Here is a 21,452-nt window from a genome sequence, read left to right as displayed (position 1 = left end):
CATTAATAAGATTTATATTTGTTTGGAAAAAAAAAGGATTTCGTAACATTTATCAATTGTATTTTTTAATAATTCAGCAATTTATTTCAATGGCAACGTGGCATGACCACAATATCGTAATTATGAAAAGAGCGATGTGGTTTCAGTCGGGCCTGTTAAAGCAGAAGCATATTTTGGGTCTACCCACAATACACATAGCAACTTCGGACAGGGACCGAAACTTTGGACCATGGAAAAGTGTCAATTTAATGAAAAGTGGCTGTCCTACGACCCATTTTCGCCATGGCTGAAAGCTGTGCCTGGTAACGAGATGTATTGTGTGCAGGGAATGATTGTGTTTTTCTGTTTTAGTTGCTGCAATTGTGTTTTTATTTTATTTCAGAAGGGATTAAATATGTTTTAAGAGTCTTGAATTCAACTTGCCTTATGCCGTAGGAACCCTGTTAGGATAAAAAGGTTCAAAGTTTAAATTGGTCAAAAGTTAAATGGAGAGTTACAATACAATGCTAGAATAATTCAGTAGCAAAAAGGATTTTGACTAAAATATTGAGTCATTTTGTGCAAAATTCTACATTATCATTGGCAATATACTGATTAAAGGGACTTTTTTCCTTCTTTCTTTTTTTCCTCCTATTTTTGACTTCTTTTTTCCCCTTTTTTATTTATTTTTTCTTCTTTTGTTATTTTCTTAGCTTTCTGCTTCTTCCCTCGTTATTTTCTTCTTTTGTTCTCCAACTCCCTTTTTTATTCTTATTGTTCCTTCTTTGGTTTCATTTTTTCTACATTTTTTTTCTTATTTTCTCCCTTTCTTATTTTCTTCTTTTTACTTTTTTTATTTTGTTTCCCTTTTCTAGCTTTTTACTTCTTTTTCTAACTCAATTATATTGTTCTTCTTTTTTTCCTCTCTGTTTTATTTTTTATTTTATTTTTCTCCTATTTTCTTATTTATTGTTGGGGTTTTAAATTATATTTTCCATTATTTGCGCCTTAAGTAATTTTTTGCATAATCTTACTTCGTAAATGGTAAATTATGGATTGAAGCAACAAAAAAAATCTGAAGAGTTCTTTTGGAGCCGAAAGGGTCGAAATGAGCTGCTTTTCTAAAATGATACGGAATTCCCAGGGGCCAAGGGGCTTCTCACTCAGTGTAGACTGAGCCGACAGTGTGGGTGCAGTAGGACGCGGGAGTCCACGCTATTGTCCGCTTACATACACAATCTTATATGAATGGAATACACTATGCGGTGCCCGGACTTCCGTCAGGACTAGATCCACTTTTCTTTGGGTGGGCATAGTCGCTGGGTGTGCACTAACCTCTCTTGCTTCCCCGCCACTGGTAAGGCGCCTGGTTTTGTTTTAGCGTCAGAAAAGAGACTGACTTAAACTGACCATATTGTCATTAAGATGAATCCCCAGCTTTTATGTGCAGTTATTGTTTGCACTTCCACTCACTCGATTACAAGAACTACAACAGGCTTGTTTTCTATCAGCGCTCTTTCCTCTTATAGTCGGCGTGAATGGCTATAGGGGCTCCATTTGTCACCGGCTACACGGCGCTCAACAGCAGTTTTTGCTTTAATGGGTAATTTGTATGGCAGCTGGGAGAGAGGAGGGCAGCTTCTCGACTGGATCGAAGCGCCAAGTTGTAGGACAACACAAATTTGTTAAATGCCAAAAGAATGGAGAGGGGATGTTCAGCGAGTGAAAAGGTTAAAAGCAGGCGCAGGACAAGGCTCAGTGTTTGTGAGGGTGCTAGAAATCTTTGAAAATGCTTGAATATTAATGATCAAAAAGTGCTTAATTTTGGGGGAAGTTCTTGTAAATGCTTAAAATTGTTGCCATGTTTCTCAAAAGTGAAAACAAATGTCATATGCTCTCTGTTGGCTTCACTTTACCATTGCAGTGCCAAAGAGGACTTAGCAAAATCATTTGTTGACAGATCAAGACAAATGCTTTTGTAAAGATTATTGTTTTAGTGAAAATATTTTATTTTTTAAATTGAGTTTAGGACGTACACAGCCAGATTAACAGACATATTCCCATAAAAAAAGGAGGCATTCACTTGGCTCGTTCAGTGCCATAGCGCATAAATATGCTTTCTGAAGCAGTGCCAAAACGTAAAAACATGTTTGTTTTTGGGGAAACGGTATTTTAAAAACTATTATTACCTTCTGTAATGATTTCAATATGAATTGCCATTAGATGGCAGGAGTGGTTTTGATTAGGTCTTCCTAGTGTTGCTTCCTGGATCCAACGATTGAAGTGTGTAGGTAGCTAGGCAGTGAGTAAAGGAAGCAAATCTATATAAGTCTAGACAGATCTTTTTTTCTTTCGAAAAAAAGATATTGGAGGTATAACAAATGCAAAAATGCAGCAACCTGAAAGTTCTGCCTCAAATGTATTCTTTCACAAAAATACATTTTTGTCAGAATTCTTCTTGGAAACGAGTATTTTCAAGAAACTTAGCAATGTTCAACTGTTGTTTACTGAACAATGGTAAAAGCTAGGAAAATACTTTTTATCTAATGAAATATGAGGGTTGAAGCTTTGTCCTATGGCTCTATACCTATGGAGCTACATTTTCTGTAGGCCTTCAAAAATGAGTCAAAATGGCAAAAAAATAGCTGGCACCAGCACTTCCCATTCGAGAGAAACGTCTTGCAATGGATGAGTTAAGAGATATATTCAACATTTTAGAGACAAATCATGGTAATAGTTCGAGCCAAGAGGGGGGAAAAGGTGAATGATAATGGAAACAATAAAATGCGCGTCATGTGAAGTAAATCCGGCCTGTGACTGCATTATTTATACTGAATGTGGTGCTGATGGCAGCTGTCACCAACACGTCATTCCACAAGCATCAAACACCTTCAAATGTTTGCCAGCAAACCATGAAGCTAGTGGCAACCAAGCAGCTTGTCGTTTCAGATATTGCTTTCCAGAATGGCTGTGTAGTCAATTGCTTTAAATTATATTAATTTATTTATCAGCAGCACGGCGGTGCAGTGATTAGCACGTGTGCAGTTCCGAGGTCATGAGATCGAACCTCCTATGTGGCGTTTGCATGTTCTCCCCTTGTTGCGTGGGTTTCCTCTGGGCATTTCCCCCCACATTCCAAAGTCATGCATGTCAGGTTAATTGGCCAGTCCAAATTGTCCGTTGGTGTGTATGAGCGAGTGAGTTGTCGGTCTCTGTGTGCCCTGCGACTGGCTGGCAACCAGTTCAGGGTGTCCCCTTCCCACTGCCCGAAGATGGCTGGGATGGGCTCCAGCACCTCCGCGACCCTACTGAGGATAAGTGGTGCAGATAATGAATGGATGGAATTTATTTATCTCATTCAGTGGTTACCGATTTGGCCAGCAGGTAGTGCTCACGGTTTCCCACACAAATAGTGGCCTCATATTGTGTCTAGCACTTATTATGAAGGAGGCAATACTCTAAACACGTTTTATTTTTTACCTTTAAATTATCGATTTTTCAGTTCATTGCCCAGGATGTTAATTGATCAGTCCAGAAGGAAAATGATATCTACACACAAATAAATAATGCCTGTGATTTCGATTCTAACAAACTATGTTTTATTTACATGAAAACGAAAATGAAATCAAACGAACTAACAAGCACATTGTTGACACAAGCACTAGCAGTGTTAGCAAAACGGGAAGGGGAAGAAGTTCTGTAGCAATAATGAAAGTATTGATAATCAACTCATTTAAATGATCAGGAATTATTTTAATAGCTTGTCAAAAATTAAATATTATATGCCCCTGCACCAAAAACAAGTTGTTTCGTTATATTTTCTTGCGTACCTCGAGAACAAAGAAAGCCCCTTGGGGGACGGGGCTGTGAGAAGCAAATGGGCTCTCTAGGGGCTGACAAAAAAAGTAAAACAAGTTGAAATACCATATGTACGTTCATATAAGCCTACGTCATATAAGCGACCCCATAAAACTGCTTTAGTATGGCCACAAAATATATTTTAAACATTAATATAATGTGTACTTAAGCATTGACAATTATTTATTCATACAGTTAATCAACATTAATGCATTGGTAAAAAGCTAAATATATATAATTTACTGTACCTTCCATCAGTGCTTCAATGACAAACACTCATTCACCATTTTCGTGTTTCGTTTTCTTCTCTGACTCAATTGTTGACACTGTTTCCCACTTTTACTTCCCCTATCACTTCTTAGAACCCATTATTATGTGCAGAAAAGGGAATTAAAACCAAAAAAATCACAATATAATGAGATGTGGTCCCTCTCAAGCGTGCTGATTGAACAGGTAGAAGAGATTGAGCTGGGCATTATTGAAGACTACTGTTAAGAAGTGAAATAGATCCTCCGTTTTTTTTAAGCATTATTTTTGCTAGAGAAAAGGCCTCTGAAAACGAGTCCTCGACCCACTTTTCCCGAATTATCATCGTCACGTTACTGCCTTTGCTTTTCTACCCCAAAGTGTACTTTGAAATTTGTTGTAGTTGTTTTTTTTAAGCGAGCAACGTTTTAAGGACTAAAGCAGTGGTCTAATGAGGAGTGGGAATCTATTTGAAATTGCAAGCAGCATTGGGTTAAAAAGCGAGGCCAATGGGCCGAACCTGGCTTTTATCATATTTTTGTTCTTTTAATGATTAAATATACATGCAGATATCGATAGGTTATATTTGTTAATGTTTTTTTTTAATCGAATAGATTCATCAAATTGGTTTTCAAAAGCTCACAATTAAAGGAAAATAATATCGGAGGTTCCTGTTCTAGGCAATTCATTTTATATTTAAGAATCGTGTTGTTTTAAAACTCGCAGTATCCCCGTACTATTTTTGTTGTTTTGCTGCAGTTTTTTTTGTTGTATGTTTGTAGTATTTCTGCAGTAGTATTTTTGTGGTATTTTCATTGGAGTATATCTGTATTATTTTAATAGTGGATTTTTCTTGTATATTTGGTGTATGTTTGTACTATTTCTGCCATAATATTTCTGCAGTAGTATCTTTTTCAATCATAGCATTACTGTAGTGGTATGTTTGAAGTATTTCCATTTTTGCATTCTTCTAGTATTACTTAAGTTTTTTGTAACATTTAGTTGTGTAATACTTAGGACAATCTTGACAAAGTTTTTTAATTTTACATTTTTTAATAGTATTTTTTATTATTATTTTGTCATTATTTATTATTTTGTATCTTGTCATTAGATTTTGACCATTTGTGTTTGGCGAGCCAAATGAAAAAGCCTGATGAGCCGCAGTTGGCCCACTGGCAATAGTTTGCACACCTCTGGTCTAACACCTTCTGAATAATTTAGGTCAACACAGTAGGTAGGGATTTTTTTATTTTATTTTATGTTTTTTAAATTTTTGTCTCTATTATTTTGGTTGTTTTTGTAATACAAAATTCCCGTTTTACTGAAGGTCAATGATCTTTTCTCTTGGCACTTCAGAAGTATTACTGCTCCCTCTCCAGTCCCAAGCATGTATTTTGGCTTTGAGGGGGCTATTTGATTGCACTCTTGTTAGCACTCCACAAACACAAGCATGTGGCGTGTCGGCCCTTGGAAAGGTCAACATTTCAAGACAATACCATGTTGATGACTTTGAAAATCATCGTATTCATCCCTCTCTTCAATATCCTGGGTTTTAATGATTAGCCGACTTAGATTTTAACTTTTTTTTTTAATCGAGTAATCCTTTGCTGTATCACGGTTTACTTTTTGCGGTTTTGCTATTTCACAGATTTTGAACGTGCATTGTGTTCTGCGTTCTGATTGGCGAAACACTCGTCCCACCCCTTTTCTACCCGTGTCTGGATGCGTGTCAATGACGATACGGTCTTAGTTGTACACCTACGTCAAACAGCTTGACGAAAAGGCATTACGTCTGCGCAATTTTTTTCAATTTTAAGTTTCTCAAAAAGCACTAAAATGGAGAGGATTATGCTTTCTATTGCCAACAAATTCCGACTTTACCGTAGGATCGCTAAACTTGCTTTGGAGCTGCAAATGCAGCTCTCTGTTGTCCCTAGTGGTTCCCTAGCGCCTTTTCAAAAATGTTTGGTAATGGAAAAGTATAGGGTTTGTGTAGGACAAATAGCACAAATTCGTAACGTTTTACATTGAATATAGATAGATGCAGTATGTGTTTCCTTCCTTATGTGGCTTATATAAGGCTATTACGTTTTTGTTTTTTGTTTATTTTGTTTTTTTTTGTCTGATATGGCTCTTTCAAACTTTTGGGTTGCTGACCGCTGCCTTAATGAAGTTTTGCATAAGGTCCACATGATAGCGACAAAGTATTATGTAGTAAAAACCTAGAGTCTTTCAATAAATTTTGACCCTTAGTGCAAATGATTATTTTCTTAAATGATATATTTGACAGTGCAGAAGTTATTTTAAAAAAAAGTTTATACAAACAATATGGCGGCGCCCCTGTTCGGCTGCGGCTTCATCGGCTCGCTACAGTTTTTTACACTTCGGCCATAAGACCCAGTCATCGACTCAGTTTTGACGGCGCACAAAGTCGGCTCGAACTGCAGATTAATATACGATCGCAGTTTTTTTTGCTGGATATGCGATCATCCAGACATCAAGCGCTCGGTGCTACGACCACTCGGGAGTGTTTATTAGCCACGGACTGCTATGTCAACAAGACCCAGCGGCCTACAAAGCAGCGAAGCAGAGTAGCAAGACAGCGGCGTGACCGGACAAGGAAGCGAGGTTGTCGGGCCGGGCTAACAGCTAGGCTAAAGGCTAAACCCTTCAAAACGCCTCTCACATCCATTTTCCTCTCCAACGTTCGCTCCCTGGACAATAAACTGGACCATTTAACAAATGGAAGTGGCATCGAACCGCGAGACGACGACCTGCTGCGCTAAAATTCTGACGAAGACATGGTTAATCTTATCTATCCCAGCTGACGCTCAAGGAAACTGTGCGGGTCAGATGTATCGACATTTCGTTCTGTATACACGTGTACACGAATGACAATAAAGTAAATCTGAATCTGAATCTGAATAAAGTTTACGGATCCCTGAACCACCAGGGTCGTTGGGCCTCGACTTCCTGCGGTGTGTCTTGGGCGAGTACATCCAGGAGGCAGTCACCCATCCCTCTCCAGGCCCATTTTTTAAGTACAGTATATATGTTTGTTAAACAAATGATTGAGCCTCTAAATTGGGTATTTCCTTTGGTTTTAATGTGTTATATTTATGAATGAATACATGTTTGTTCTTTGCTGGTTTTGTCTATCGAGACTTTTTTGGAACGCAACCCTTGTGAAAAACAAGGGATCGATGTATGCCTATTTTGGCCTTTTTTACATTTTGCTTCTTCACTGTATGAAAATAGAGAATTGAGCACCAATGCTTTGCAGTTCCCACAAATAATTATCAGCAAGAAATCATAATGTTTCACTGACTATCGAGTTCCACAAATGTCGGTAGCTCTGCGTCGATGTAGCAAAGCACAAATATTCAAAATCAAACCTCATTGAGGATGCCGCTTGAGTGTTCAACTCAAGTATATTACAAAATCTATTGTTTGCTTGTTAAAAAAAGATTTAACCCCTTTAATAATTACAGTATTTAATCTGCTTGTGTTCAAGAGCCATTTTAGTGTTTGAGTGGGGGCTCGGGGCGTTGTTATTCTGCGGTGCACCTCATAGCTCTCTGGTGGTCTATTATTTCTGATGAGCTGACACATTCATTAGAACAGGAAACAGCAGATGAGGATGAAACACTCCTCAAAAGAAATTGTAATAGAAATAAATGATTAAATGTTCATACATCTCAACTATAAGGATTATTTATATTCTCTTTTTTGGGGGGGTGACTCACGGCGTCCACTCGTGTCTGCTGTTTCATCGATCAATTACCAAGAAGACCATGAAAGGAAAGTAGTGCATCTTGAGCAACTATTGAGTGTTGAATTGTGAATTCAATTTGAAATCCTTCTGAAGGGCATCACCTCTCGATGAAATAACAATTTGAGTAATATTTCCCCTAGCTAATATTGATTCATAGGTGTAAAGGCTTTCGGCAAAAGGCACTAGGAGGGATCTTTTATTCATAGCAACACGTTCCTTGGAGCTGCATGCGTGCATGCTGGTAAACTTGTGCAGTACTGCCTCTGGACGTATGCGTGTGTGTGTGTGTGTGTGTGTGTGTGTGTGTGTGTGTGTGTGTGTGTGTGTGTGTGTGTGTGTGTGTGTGTGTGTGTGTGTGTTTGTATAGCAGTATAGCATTATAGCATTTATGTTGTTAGACAAAGTGAAGACAAGCTACTTGGCTAGTTCCAGGTTTGATGAGTGGTACAATTGATAGTTATGTTAAAGGTCCTACTGAACGGACTGAAACCATAGGCTGAAAACATCCTAGCCCAAGGACAAGCCGGTTTCAGGGAGGAAAGAGTCACAACTGAACATATTTTTTATCTGTGCCTCCGATGCAAGAGGTTTCAACAACACCAGAGAAACCTCTTTTATGTCTTTGTGAATTTCGAGAAGGCGTTTGAAAGTATGGCAAGCCGACTTGGGGGCCATGGGCCAGAAACTAGTCCAGACCATTGCCAACAGTGCGGTAGTGCTCAAAGTTACCATTAAGAGTCTGGTTTAAAGCTACAGTCAGTGTGAGACAAGGCTGCAGTCTCTCTCCAACTTTATTTGACATGTTCTTGGAGAGGATCATGACTGAAGCCCTTGACCAACATGGAGGTACAGTCAGCATTTTGAGAAACAACGTCACAAACCACCATTTTGCTGATGATATTGCCCAATTGGCAGGAGAAAAACAAGAACTTAGAGATATGGTGTAGCACCTGGACACGGCACCATCCCAGTTTAAGATGGAAATTGGCACAGAAAAAAACAAAAGTAATGACCAACAACCCCGAAGGTATCACCGCAAACATCACAATCAACCACCAAAAGTTTGAACTTGTCAACGAATTTGAATATCTTGGAGCTGTCAGATCAGGAGAGGGGTCAGAACCAGAAATCATGGCCAGGATAGCTCCAACCACAGCCGCAAGCGCTGTTTTTTTCCATCTGCCACTAAACGTGCGACACATAGACTCCCACAGCAAACCTGGAAAGAAAAATCAACTACTCATCAGCTACAAACAAAACAGTGTGCAAACCTATCAGAGAGCACATTGGTCCCTACTTAGAACTAATAACCACTGCACTGACAGAAAACTGCAGCTGATTGGTCACATCACAAGATCATCTGGACTAGCCAATCTTATTCTGCAGGGCATAGTCCAAGGGGGCAGGAGGAGAGGAAGACCGGAGAAAAAAACGGCTGACGACATAAAGGAATGGACTAATCTTAACTTTGCCACGACCCAAAAACACGCCAGGAACCGCCAGCTGTGCAGAAAGCTGTCCAGAGTCGCGTCCTCAGTGGGGCCCCAACGACTCAGGTGGTTAAGGGATTTGTGAACAATAAAAATTAATCGAGGAAACATCACAGTCACTATTAATTTGAACAAAGGCCAACAAATTAATAAACGTTGGACAGTAGACAGTATTCAATGTAAATGATAACAAAAGAACACTCTTTTTCTGTTAGATAAGAAATCTTAAATTTGGTTAATCGTGGTTTACTAACCCACCTTTATTTTGTATTTTGGTGTTTTCTTGGTTATTGTTTTCTTTTCAATCGTGTTTCTAAAAACATCTTTACAAAATGAACAAATTACCTGAATTTAAAAAAGGGACAACAGGTCGAACCCAAAGGCATATAAGAGACCCGTCCCCAAAATATCTCTGGACACCGCTTCTATCAGTCATAAATAAATTAGCATATCTCACAACGTTATAACAATCATTTGTTAATCCATTTAGAAGTTATCACACTGTTTAAATCACTATAAAATGTTTACAGTTTCTGAGTTATTTTGTGTTCAGGTTTTCAATTTTCTTGATCAGCTCAGCAGTGTTCTAATTTGATCTGGTAGATTCCTTTTTGTTTTAACAAAAACATTACAATTCGTCGTCCAGGTGCTGTCCATCAAAATCGTACGTATTACTCACACAGCAGCTAAATTTATCGGCATACCCACACACAACCTCTTAGATTGAAATAACAGGTCTATCATCTGACGAGCAATCACAATACAGTAATCCAGGATGTCACTCACTCACTACACCAATAATCCACCTCGCTACCATCACGCCGCAGATACAGGACAATAAAATTCAGGAGGAAAAAAAGAGAATAGCACTGTCCCCAGGTGGAGTCAAAACGAAGAAAAGGAGAGATTTGGTTTTCCAAGCAATGTCTTGTTAACAATGCTGTTGATAATTTCAAGTCCTAGTCTTTCGTCTACGCTGGCGTGCGTGTTCTGCCCGCAGCGTTTAATGACGAAAGACATGCTTTTGGTACCTTCTATTACTGACTCACTCTTTACATTAGGTTACATGTGTGTGCCCAACTCACAAATTGTTTGTTTTTGTGTTCGAGCTAGGCCCGCCAAGCCCGCCAGGCTCCGTGACGGTGGAGGAGGTTACAGACAGCACAGCACAGCTGGTGTGGACGCCTGGACGGGACAACGGCAGCCCGCTCATCAATTACATTGTGCAGACCAGAACGCTTTTCACAGTGGGCTGGCAAAGGGTTAACACCGGTAGGACAATCCTTCAAAGAAATGCTCATTTAATTGCACACCTCAGCTATATCGTACCACTCTGTCTGGGGAATGAACTACTGTTGCAAAGAGGCCAGAGTTAGAGGTCAGCTGCCTTGGGTGTGGGGGCTCGCCTGATCGATTCGGTGGTCAATGGGACTCGCTGGAACCACTTCATCCCTGTGTCAGTCAAACCAAAGTCCCCTCATAATTGTAAAGTTTGCACTTCATTGAGCACAGAGCCGTATTCGGCCACTCGGCGGTGTTCAAACTGACCGCATGCGTCTCTAAAGCTGAGGACATGCCTCCTGAAAATCAGCCAATTTTCACTTTCTCGCAGTCAAAGTCTCTAAAGTCTAAATAGACAGATATATTTTGAGAATGAATAAATAAATGAAAGAATGAACGACTCAATCAATGGCCTTGTACCGAATATGGGTGGTAAATAAATAATTCTTACAAACAATTTATCGACCAATTAAATTAAAGAGCAGAGTTTATTCTTTTCAAAAACTTGTCGTGCTTTTTTGGAAAACCACGTACGTTTTCAGATCATTATGTCAGGAAAACGGATGAAAAACCTTGCTTAGAGATTCTGAAGGGTGGCTACACACACTTTAGGTGAATTCCTTTTACCGTTTTTGATAGTTCAATATACTTTAATCAAGACACACAATCACTCTTGGATTAATGGACTTTTATTTTACTAATCATCTACTGAAGAAGCTTGAATAGAACACAAGTCAATAATGATAATAAAAAAAGGAAATTAAAAACTAGAAGTTGAGGCCCTTAACTGGCACCATTCGGAAGACAACAACATTGGCTCGATTGTTGATTTCCTGCTCGACTGCTGTCCTTGTCCAGTTGGGACAAGGACAACAGTTGGGACAGTTGGGACAAGGACAACAGGGTGCAGGGTTTTGAAGCAGAGGTTGACTGCTGGTGGCTTGAGGCGTATTTGATGTCGCTGGCTTTATCCCACAGGCCCCTAGCTTGATCAAGCTTGGCTGCTGACTTGGCAAGGTTTTCTGGCTGCTCGTTGAGCTGATACTTGGTCAGGACCAGCCAGACTTTTGTTCCAGATCTTCTTGTTAGGATATGCCCTCTTGCCGGCCAAATTCAGACTGCTCTCGCGAGGTGAGACGTGTACCAGTTCTCGGTTCCGGTCTCCTATGGTGGAGTTGTTAATTAACCTGTCGGCATCATGTTCAGAAGAGCTTAAAACTGAGTGGAATGTAAAGAAGCCACTGACACAGAGTGACCGGTTGTGGTTTTTATTTTTTAGGTCTTTTGTTGTGGATGACAATAGGTGGTCAACTGGTCCGCTACCACATTTTCATGACTACAAAGTGCACATAAATTGGGTATGTGCATCATGGATAACATTGTGGATTTTTACACGCATTAGCATCGCTGCCTAACTCAAGCCCCATGCACCGCTGTGCCATCCGTGAGTATAGTCACTGAAAATGGCATGTCATGGCCTTTGACGTCATCTCGCTAATGGCGCCACTTCTGTCAAGGGCTTAACAGCCGATGTGAAAAAACAAGTAAAACAAATCAATTCTGAGCTTGATAACCAGCCATCCATTATCTTTACCGCTTATCCTCAGTAGGGTCGCAGGGGTGCTGGAGCCCATACCAGGCGACTTTGGGAAGTGGGCAGGGGACACCCTGAACTGGTACATTTGATAGACATTTGGCACAGGGGTTCAAATCAGAAATGGAGAATGAAGATGATGGGTTTTATTGATAAGAATTCCTCCGTATTTTTTACCATGCCCACTGATGATTTTGAAAAATGTTGGTCCTTTTTGATGGAAAAAAGCACAGGCAAACATTGTTTTGCAACCACTCTAGTTTTATATATGCACACAATGTATGCTTATGTGTTTATGGACCTAGTAGAGAACCCCATGAGAACCCTATGTGCACGGGAATTGTATATAAAACCCTGTGCATATAGTACGGTGCACCTTTTGGTCGTGAAAATACGGGAAGTGTTATCTTAACCACAGATCCGCCAGTTCCTGTTTTAGTTCTTTGTATTTTCTGGCCTTCTGGACGCCCATGGCACAATGTTGCCTTTTCTTGTCAGTCATGGATAATAAGAGGTGTTTCATTTGCCATCCTAATTTTGACAACACCAAACTTAAGATGCAAGCTAAATTATAAATGTTTTAAAGTGGTTTCAGCCATTTTAAGGCCGATGTGCTGCTCTTAAAAATGAATAATTAGTAGACTTAATTAAATTGTTTATTTTTCAGATTTTACCGAGAAGCTGTTGTTAGAAGCAGTAGAATTGTTTTTAGTACTACAAATATAATTTCTTCTGCAAAAACATTTCTTCAAAACCTTTTAATTTGTTTTTGGGTTATTTAATAAATTGACAGAGTACATATTGTGACAGGCCATATAAGATTTACTCCGTTATGCACATTAAACTCAATAATTACAATGAACACTTTAATTCTCCCCTGAGTCACCCTCTACCTGTATTTTTATACGGGAAGATTAGAAACACAAAATATTTATTTATTTATCGATGTTTATGGAAATCTGTAGAAGTCCCACCTTTCTTTAAAAAGAGACATTTGTCTGTGATTTGAATCATGCGGCCTGACATCTTTGGGTATATCTAAAGTTGGTACATCACCTAAGCTTTCCTGTTCAGTGGCTTTTGTGCCAGCGAGACAAAATTGCTCACAATCAGGCCAGTCGGTGTTTCAATTCATTCTGCACGGTGTTTTCTCGTTTCTTCTCGGCTTCTCCATCCTGCTTTTTTGTCGTGGTCCCTGAATGACTGAAAAATCCCGATCATGTAAATTTTGACAACGAGCACTACTGTCTGCTTCTGTGTGAAGAAATCCTGCTCCTCCTTGAATTATACAACCTTAATCCCCATTGAGCATACCGCAGAGGGCTTGGAAAATGCAGCTTTTATTTATCACCCACAAGCAAAGCAAGGATGTTTATGTTTTTGTTTTGTATCGTAGTATGTATAAAGGTTTGATTTACAACAAAGATTTCCCAGGAAGACATTCTCCTCTCCCAGGTAAGAAAAAGTTTGAACTCAGTGTTACTATGGGTTTTCCTTTCTCATGTGCCAATGACCCTGTCGAAATGGGAAATGCCACCAAAAATGGTTTCACGTCTCAACGCGGGTGATGCTGTAATGCAGTGATTTACAACCACTCTGCCGCGACACATTAGTGTGCCGTGAGAGATCGTCAGGAGTGCCGTGAGAATTTATCCACTGTCACTTTTTAAAATTTAAAATTGTATAAAACATTTATGAATCATTTTCTGCAAATATTATGTCATTGTCAAGTGTCTGTGCTGTAAAAACTGGGGTATTATAAATTATATTGTAAATAAACATACTGTTCAGTGTCATTTCATAACATTTTTGGTTAGTGGTGTGATGCAAAAATTTTTCCAATGTAAAAAACATGCCCTGGCTCAAAAAAGGTTGAAAAACTCTGCTGTAATGGCTCACAGCCATTCTTGTTTTGTAATGTATTGTTTTGAAATAACTGGAATAATAATTGAAGACTGTTTCAAAATTAATGGATGGTACATTTCTGTCAAGTAGACCTTGACAGAAGAATAATTGTTGATGAGTGTTGATTTTAAATAAGTCAGCATTATGCTTTTTTAATTTGAGATTTGCAGTGTAAGAATACAATTCTGTCACAGGCCAGGAACGGAGACAGTAACCAATAGCGCTCGTTTTCTCAGTTTTTATTGATAAAAGAGGGGAGAGCAGGGCTTGCTTCCACGATCCGATGGCTGACGGACAAGAGGAGCGGGCGGTGCGGAAGTGGCACTTCCGTGTCTGGGGAGGAGGATCGGAGACAGGCGGGAATAGCAAGTCGTTAGCCGGGACTGGAGATCAAAGGCGGTGTCGAGTTCGTAAACGAGGTCGGTAGCAGGAGGCAGGCCTGTAACGGGGCAAAACAGGTCAGGTAACAGGCAGGCAGAACGGGGCGTAGTCAGGACCGGAAACAGGTTGGCAACAAAGATCAGGCAGAAAAAGCAGGGCAAGAATGGAGTCGGATGAAAAGGCTTACTGAGCTGAAGGCAACAGTTCGCATAACGATCTGATGGCTTCTTCTTGGAAGCCGGGGGTTTAAAAAGAGCGCATCAGCTAATCGTCTGTCCAGGCTGTTGGCGCCAATTAAGCAGATGCAGGTGCTCTGAATCAGCAATCATGACACAATTCACAAGTCTGAGTGCTATTATTAAGGGGAGATCTTAACTGATGCAAAAAAGACAAACTTTATCCAGTAAAAAAGAGTATTTAGGACTGAGGAAGAGAGATTTGCGGCTAATTACTCATTTTGTAGTCTCAGGACAATTTAGACGATTGAGAGGCAAGCTGCACATTTCAGTCTGGACTGGTAAAAGGTCACTGGAAGTTCTGATGTATTAGTGTACATCGGAAAAAAATCATATATTTGTACCCAGACTAGAAATTCATGGGTTTCAAATATGTGAGCGAGGGTTCACCTGGTTAGGCACCTTCAGACTGAGATCAAATTCTGTTTTTATCTCAGTTTGCTTCACAGAGCTGGAACATTTTTGTTTTCATTTTCTTTCCTCTCTTAGCTATTCATAAACGTGTCGGATCATTTTTCCTCTACACTAATTTGTCAAAGACTCAACTTTACACTATGCTCACAATAAGCAACATAGTGAGATTTTGTTTCACAGTACCAAGTGCCGAATAATTGATCACAGCGGATGCTTTTTCAACCACTGCTTCCTTTAAAGGTGTCCGACAGTGTTGGCATCCGTTAATCCAATCACTCGGACCAGTTGATTTTCATAATCACAAAAGCAGTGAAGTGACAAGAGCTGGCTGGCGAGGACAAAATATAAACCAATTTATCAACTGAACTGCCATCTTAAATCACAGACACAGAAACACTGTTCTTCGATGAAATTACTGTTTAGGTGGTGGCATTAAGAGCTTTTTGCTTGCAAAACAAACACAGAAACAGGAAAATAAACAACAAACTAATGTTTTTTGAAGCTATACCTGTTTCACAACTAACTGTTGTTTTACAGCAGTGGTCAGGAACCTATGGCTCACGGGCCAGATATAGCTCATTTCATGAATACATCTTGCTTGGTGATAAAACATGACCCACACGATTCTTCTCCACGTTGTTTTAATCATGATATATTCGGAGCGGCACTGGATGAGAAAAGGTTCGGTCAAGTGTGTGTATGTATATATATATATATATATATATATATATATATATATATATATATATATATATATATATATATATATATATATATATATATCTCATCTCATTAGCCGTACCGCTTATCCTCATTAGGGTCGCGGGGGGGCTGGAGCCCATCCCAGCCATCTCCAGTCAGTGGGCAGGGGACAACCTGAACTGGTTGCCAGCCAATCGCAGGGCACACGGGGACAGACAACTCACTCGCTCGCTCATTCACACCTAGGGACAATTTAGACCGGCCAATCCACCTGAAATATATATATATATATATATATATATATATATATATATATATATATATATATATATATATATATATATATATATATATATATATATATATATATATATATCTCATCTCATCAGCCGTACCGCTTATCCTCATTAGGGTTGCGGGGGGGCTGGAGCCCATCCCAGCCATCGCCGGGCAGTGGGCAGGGGACACCCTGAACTGGTTGCCAGCCAATCGCAGGGCACACAGGGACAGACAACTCATTCGCTCATTCACACCTAGGACAATTTGGACCGGCCAATTCACCTGAAATGCATGTTTTTGGTATATATATATATATATATATATATATATATATATATATATATATATATATATATATATGTATGTATGTATGTATGTATGTATGTATGTATGTATGTGTGTGTGTGTGTATGTATATATATATATATATATATATATATATATATATATATATATATATATATATATATATTCACTAACTGAATTCATATACTTCTCATTTGCAGTACTTTGTGATGTTTTACTAAAGAACTCTGCTAGCACTTTGTTTTGGAGCCATTATTTACAAACAAAATACCTGTCGAAGTGTGCCTCAACGATCTTAAGGGACAGCGAGAGGTAGACAAATTTTAAGTGCTATGTTTGTTGGTATGGGACACAGGCTCAGGCATTATGATTTCATACATTTGATCAAATCATCAAACATCATAGTGAAATAAAATGTGCTGAATAATTGAGAGCGGGTTTGTTGGTTTTGTCTGGGAGTTTTTCTACGAGTAAAATCTATTTGGAGCTGGCATGCACTAGCATACCGTGGATTGCTCCCAGTTTGATTAAATATAAAACATAAAATTACCTGTACGGGTGGATGAGTGAGTGTGATTGTGTTGTCTGTACGGGATGAACCCGGTGATTAAAAGGTAATCAGTCCATAGTGTACACTATTTCTCAGCCTTCCAGTAACACTCAACAGTGAAAGAAAGTAAATGGCTGACTGAATTGTGAGGAACAAGATCTTCAAATGAGTCATAGTACGCACCGCTCAATCCATTCGTTAGTTCTAACTATTTCTCAAAATAGCCTTGAGAAGAATCTCAAATACTGTCACATACAACAGCTAAAAGTTACAACTAAAAGTTATGGAAAATTCTGCTTATACAGTTTACAAGATTTAGTCTGGGGCTCAGCAACCGATGGCTCCAGAGCTGCATGTGGCTATTCGGCGCCCCCTACCTCTTTTTCAAAAGTATTTGATAATGGAAAATTATATGGTTTCAGTGGGAGGCATGACACACACATTCTTAAAATTTTCCAATGAATATGGATGTATAAGACTATAACTGTAAAAACAGTAAACAACGACCGATGAGCAGGCCGATTCTCTGCACTGATATTTGGGAATTTTACAGATATCGGTATCGCCCTTTTTTTTGGGGGGGGCGATAACTATTCAGTCAGAGATACAGCCACCTGCGACTCTCTTGCTCCTATGGACCTTCTTACTTTCACTTCCTGATATAAAAGTGTGTTTGCTATAAAGAGAGAGCGTAAAAAGTATAAGTAACTTGTTTCAGAGAGGAACGTTCAGGTGGAGACTGATATCTTAGCTCTTATCATAACATAGTTCATCAATCAGGCGTGTGTGTTTGTGATTGTGAGAGAGCAGAAAAAGCATGCTAAAGTGAAAGTGATCAGATCTCTTACCATAATGTTAGTTCATCAATCTGTCTCTAAAACAGAAGTGCACCCACTTTTTCATTCAAAATTTTCATGCACATTTTTTGTTTTAAATTCATTTAAGTGTTTCCATATGCCAGTGTTTAGCAATTTCGCCTAACATGTAAAGGGGCCCTGGTTCGAGACTGGTTGGAAACATTTCTTGGCCTGGAGAAGTATGGGCACCACCAGGCTGTACTTGCCCAAGACACACCCCAGAAAATGGTGCCCCTACGAACCTAGAGGTTAAGGGATCCAAACACCCACCCACCAATTTAAGTTGTGTTGGTTGAGTTGATGTTATCATTTTTTTATTGTAAAACATATAAGGTTTTATTAACCTTTATAGAAGTGGCTCCTGAGCCATATATCACTACCCCACTGTTACTTTTTGATTTAAGTCAAAGATAAGTCATGTTTGTTGTGTTGATATTGTAATTTACAGTATTTACTCTAAACTGTGTCAGGGAGCAGCCCTGCGATTGGCTGGCAACCAGTTCAGGGTGTCCCCTGCCCACTCTATATATATATATATATATATATATATATATATATATATATATATATATATATATATAATATATATATATATAGGGCAGCACGGTGGAGAAGTGGTTAGCGCGTGTGCGGCACAGTTCTAAGGTCTTGGGAACCTCCTGTGTGGGTTCAAATCCAGCCACCGGACTTCCTGTGCGGAGTTTGTATGTTCTCCCCGTGCTTGCGTGGGTTTCCTCCGGGCACTCCAGTTTCCTCCCACATTCCAAAAACATGCATTTCAGGTGAATTGTCCGGTCCAAATTGTCCCTAGGTGTGAATGAGCGAGTGAGTTGTTTGTCCCCGTGTGCCCTGCGACTGGCTGGCAACCAGTTCAGGGTGTCCCCTGCCCACTGCCCGATGATTGCTGGGATGGGCTCCAGCACCCCCGCGACCCTACTGAGGATAAGCGGTGCGGCTAATGAGATGAGATATATATATATATATATATATATATATATATATATGTATATATATATATATATATATATATATATATATATATATATATATATATATATATATATATATATATATATATATATATATATTCGCGCCCCGGCCGAGTCATTCCTAAGACTTAAAAAGTGGTCGGCGGCGCCCTCTGTTGGCTGCGGCTGCATCGGCTCGCTACAACGGGTCAGGTGCAATCGACATTTCGTTCTGTGTACATTGTTACACAGAATGACAATACAAGGAAATTATTATTATTATTATTATTATTATTTTATATATATATATGAGAGAGAGAGAGAGAGAGAGAGAGAGAGAGAGAGAGAGAGATATTTTCACAATTTTGTGCGTTGGTTTAGGGTTAAGATGACCCCAGGGTAGAAGCTGTCTTTGAGACTGTTTGTAGTAGTTTTAAGGAAACTGGGGCGCTTACTAGAGAGCAACAGGTTAAAGAGGTTGTGGGCATTGAGTGGGAATTGTCTTTTATAATGTTAATAGATCTGCTTCAGTATGTATGTTTAGTAATGTCTTCGAGACTGGGCATAGAATCGCTGATGATCTTTTGGGCTGTGTTCATTACTCTCTATATGTTTTTTCTGCCTGCTGCTTTGTTCTTAGCACATCATACGGTGATGCCGTATGCCAGACTACTTTAAAATGTGACCTTGTGGGACACCAGGCTTTCTCAACCTCAGCCCTAGTGTTGGCAGACCAGGAGAGATTGTCAGAGATGTGCACGTCTAGGATTTTAAAGGAGTAGTGTTCAATGCAGAGCTGAAGTCCAGAAAAAGCATTCTGACTTAGCTCCCGTGTTGTATTAAATGCCTCAGCGCAACATGAAAAGCAGTGTTTATCACATCATCAGTGGAGCGGTTTGTTTTGTAGGCAAACTGATGAGGTTCCAATTTGGCATTGTCAAAGAAAATTCAATGCTAGCATCAGCACTAGCTCATTGCTCAACTAAAAGCTAGAGTAGCACATGTCAATATTAAAATATTTGCCACAAGCTTGACAGGGTAGCATTAGCATGATTTATCAGCTTGTACATTGGATCAAGACAAAAATCTCACGACACTCACATCTCAGTTTTGATTTTAATTGGGCGTTTGTATATTTTGAGTACGTCATATTTTTGTTATTGTCTTAATGAATTTAACTATCTTTAATTATTTTAGCATTTGTATTTGTATTGAAAACATGACATTCTGCGGACTTTCCTTATTGTGGGGCTTTTCTGTGCTTTTGTAGTTCCAGAAATAATTGATGGGACCACACTGACAGCCACTGTGGTAGACCTTAATGCTTGGGTGGAGTATGAATTTCGGGTATTGGCCAGAAACAGTGTCGGAGTTGGAGAACCGAGCCCTGTGTCAGTCAAGACGAGGACGGAGGATGCAGGTACGAAACCTAACCATGTAATTACAGGTATGACAACCAAATGCCAGCGAGCTGCGTCTGGCCATTGGATAATTTCATCTTTTTGCCAAATGTTTTTAATATATTAAAAAAAGCAAGTCTCTAGCTTATATCTATCAAGTTGTGAGTTTTCTTTAATAAATACATGCCAAATATTCCTAAGAGCTGACCTCCAGTCTGGTTTGTTAAAGACAATAATGTTGTATTTTTTCAGATTTGGTAAGCCAGGCCTATAATTTGATCTGATGTTAATGCCCACTCGCTCATAAAACTCTTATTTTGCTGTTCTTTTTTATATTCAATCAGGATGACAATTGAGACATTTTTTTGTTCATAGCTCCTACGTGAGTTTGTCTTTTTGTGATGTTTGTGGTAAGTTGGTTCAGATATAAAGCTGCATTTACTCAACTGTTAAAACCAGTTAAATTGTCCACACATTCATTGCCAAACATGAAAATATTTTTTTCCATTATTTTTGCTTCGAAAAGATTCTTTATCATGCGTGATTATAATTCATTAGGTAGGCTTCAAATGTTGGCTGAACGATAAACCATAGTACTGAAAAATAAAGTAAAATATTTGGTGCTGACAGTTTTGTGGTGATCTGGTGTTCTGACAAAAGGAGATGCGGAGATATCTCACCATAGGCTGATCTGACAGCAAGTATATATTCTTTATAATCAAGTAAATCCAGCAACACTTAAACTCAGAATTATTGCTAACACAACTTTTACTGATTATATAAAACGAGTGTTGGCATGCATTAATACATGGCATGATTACTATAGTCAACAAACACAATGCTAAGATGATACCACAGAAAAACACGCCATGCTAAGAAGCTACGTCAGAAAGCAGTATTTTGGGCGTAGTGAAAGAATTAAATAAGACCAAATGAAAAGGAAAGTCGTAAGTACTCACTGCTTTCAACTGACAACAAAGGCACATACGATATGTATGATAAAAAATTCCACATTCCCATGAAAATAGCTATCAGCCTTGTGCTCATTTGCACTGAGCTGGCCCCTGAGCTAATCTGAGTTTGACATGTCGGAGCTTTAGTAAGTTCACTCAGCAGATTACGTCAGGATGAGGTGGTCAAGTCATGTTTACTTGTACAGCCCTCAATCACTAGAAGTCTCAAAAGCTGTACAGACTACAGACTAATATTACATTCTGGTCAAAGCTGTCCT

General features: G+C 39.2%; 1 protein-coding gene across 1 annotated transcript in view; it reads left to right on the top strand.

Moving 5' to 3' along the window:
• The window catches only part of cntn3a.2 (contactin 3a, tandem duplicate 2), a 140,892-nt gene that overhangs the window by 93,359 nt on the left and 26,081 nt on the right, over nucleotides 1–21,452 (top strand). Inside the window, exons 15-16 of the mRNA XM_088332033.1 lie at nucleotides 10,462–10,620; nucleotides 20,092–20,241. Coding sequence (XP_088188159.1) covers nucleotides 10,462–10,620; nucleotides 20,092–20,241 — 309 coding nt within the window. The remainder of the gene's footprint in view (nucleotides 1–10,461; nucleotides 10,621–20,091; nucleotides 20,242–21,452) is intronic.

Source organism: Urocampus carinirostris, chromosome 3, assembly GCF_059441175.1.
Source record: "Urocampus carinirostris isolate Australia breed hairy pipefish chromosome 3, RoL_Ucar_1.0, whole genome shotgun sequence".
Taxonomy (NCBI): Eukaryota; Metazoa; Chordata; class Actinopteri; order Syngnathiformes; family Syngnathidae; genus Urocampus; species Urocampus carinirostris.
The sequence above is the reverse complement of the archived record's forward strand: the minus strand, read 5'-3'. Positions and strand labels throughout refer to the sequence as shown.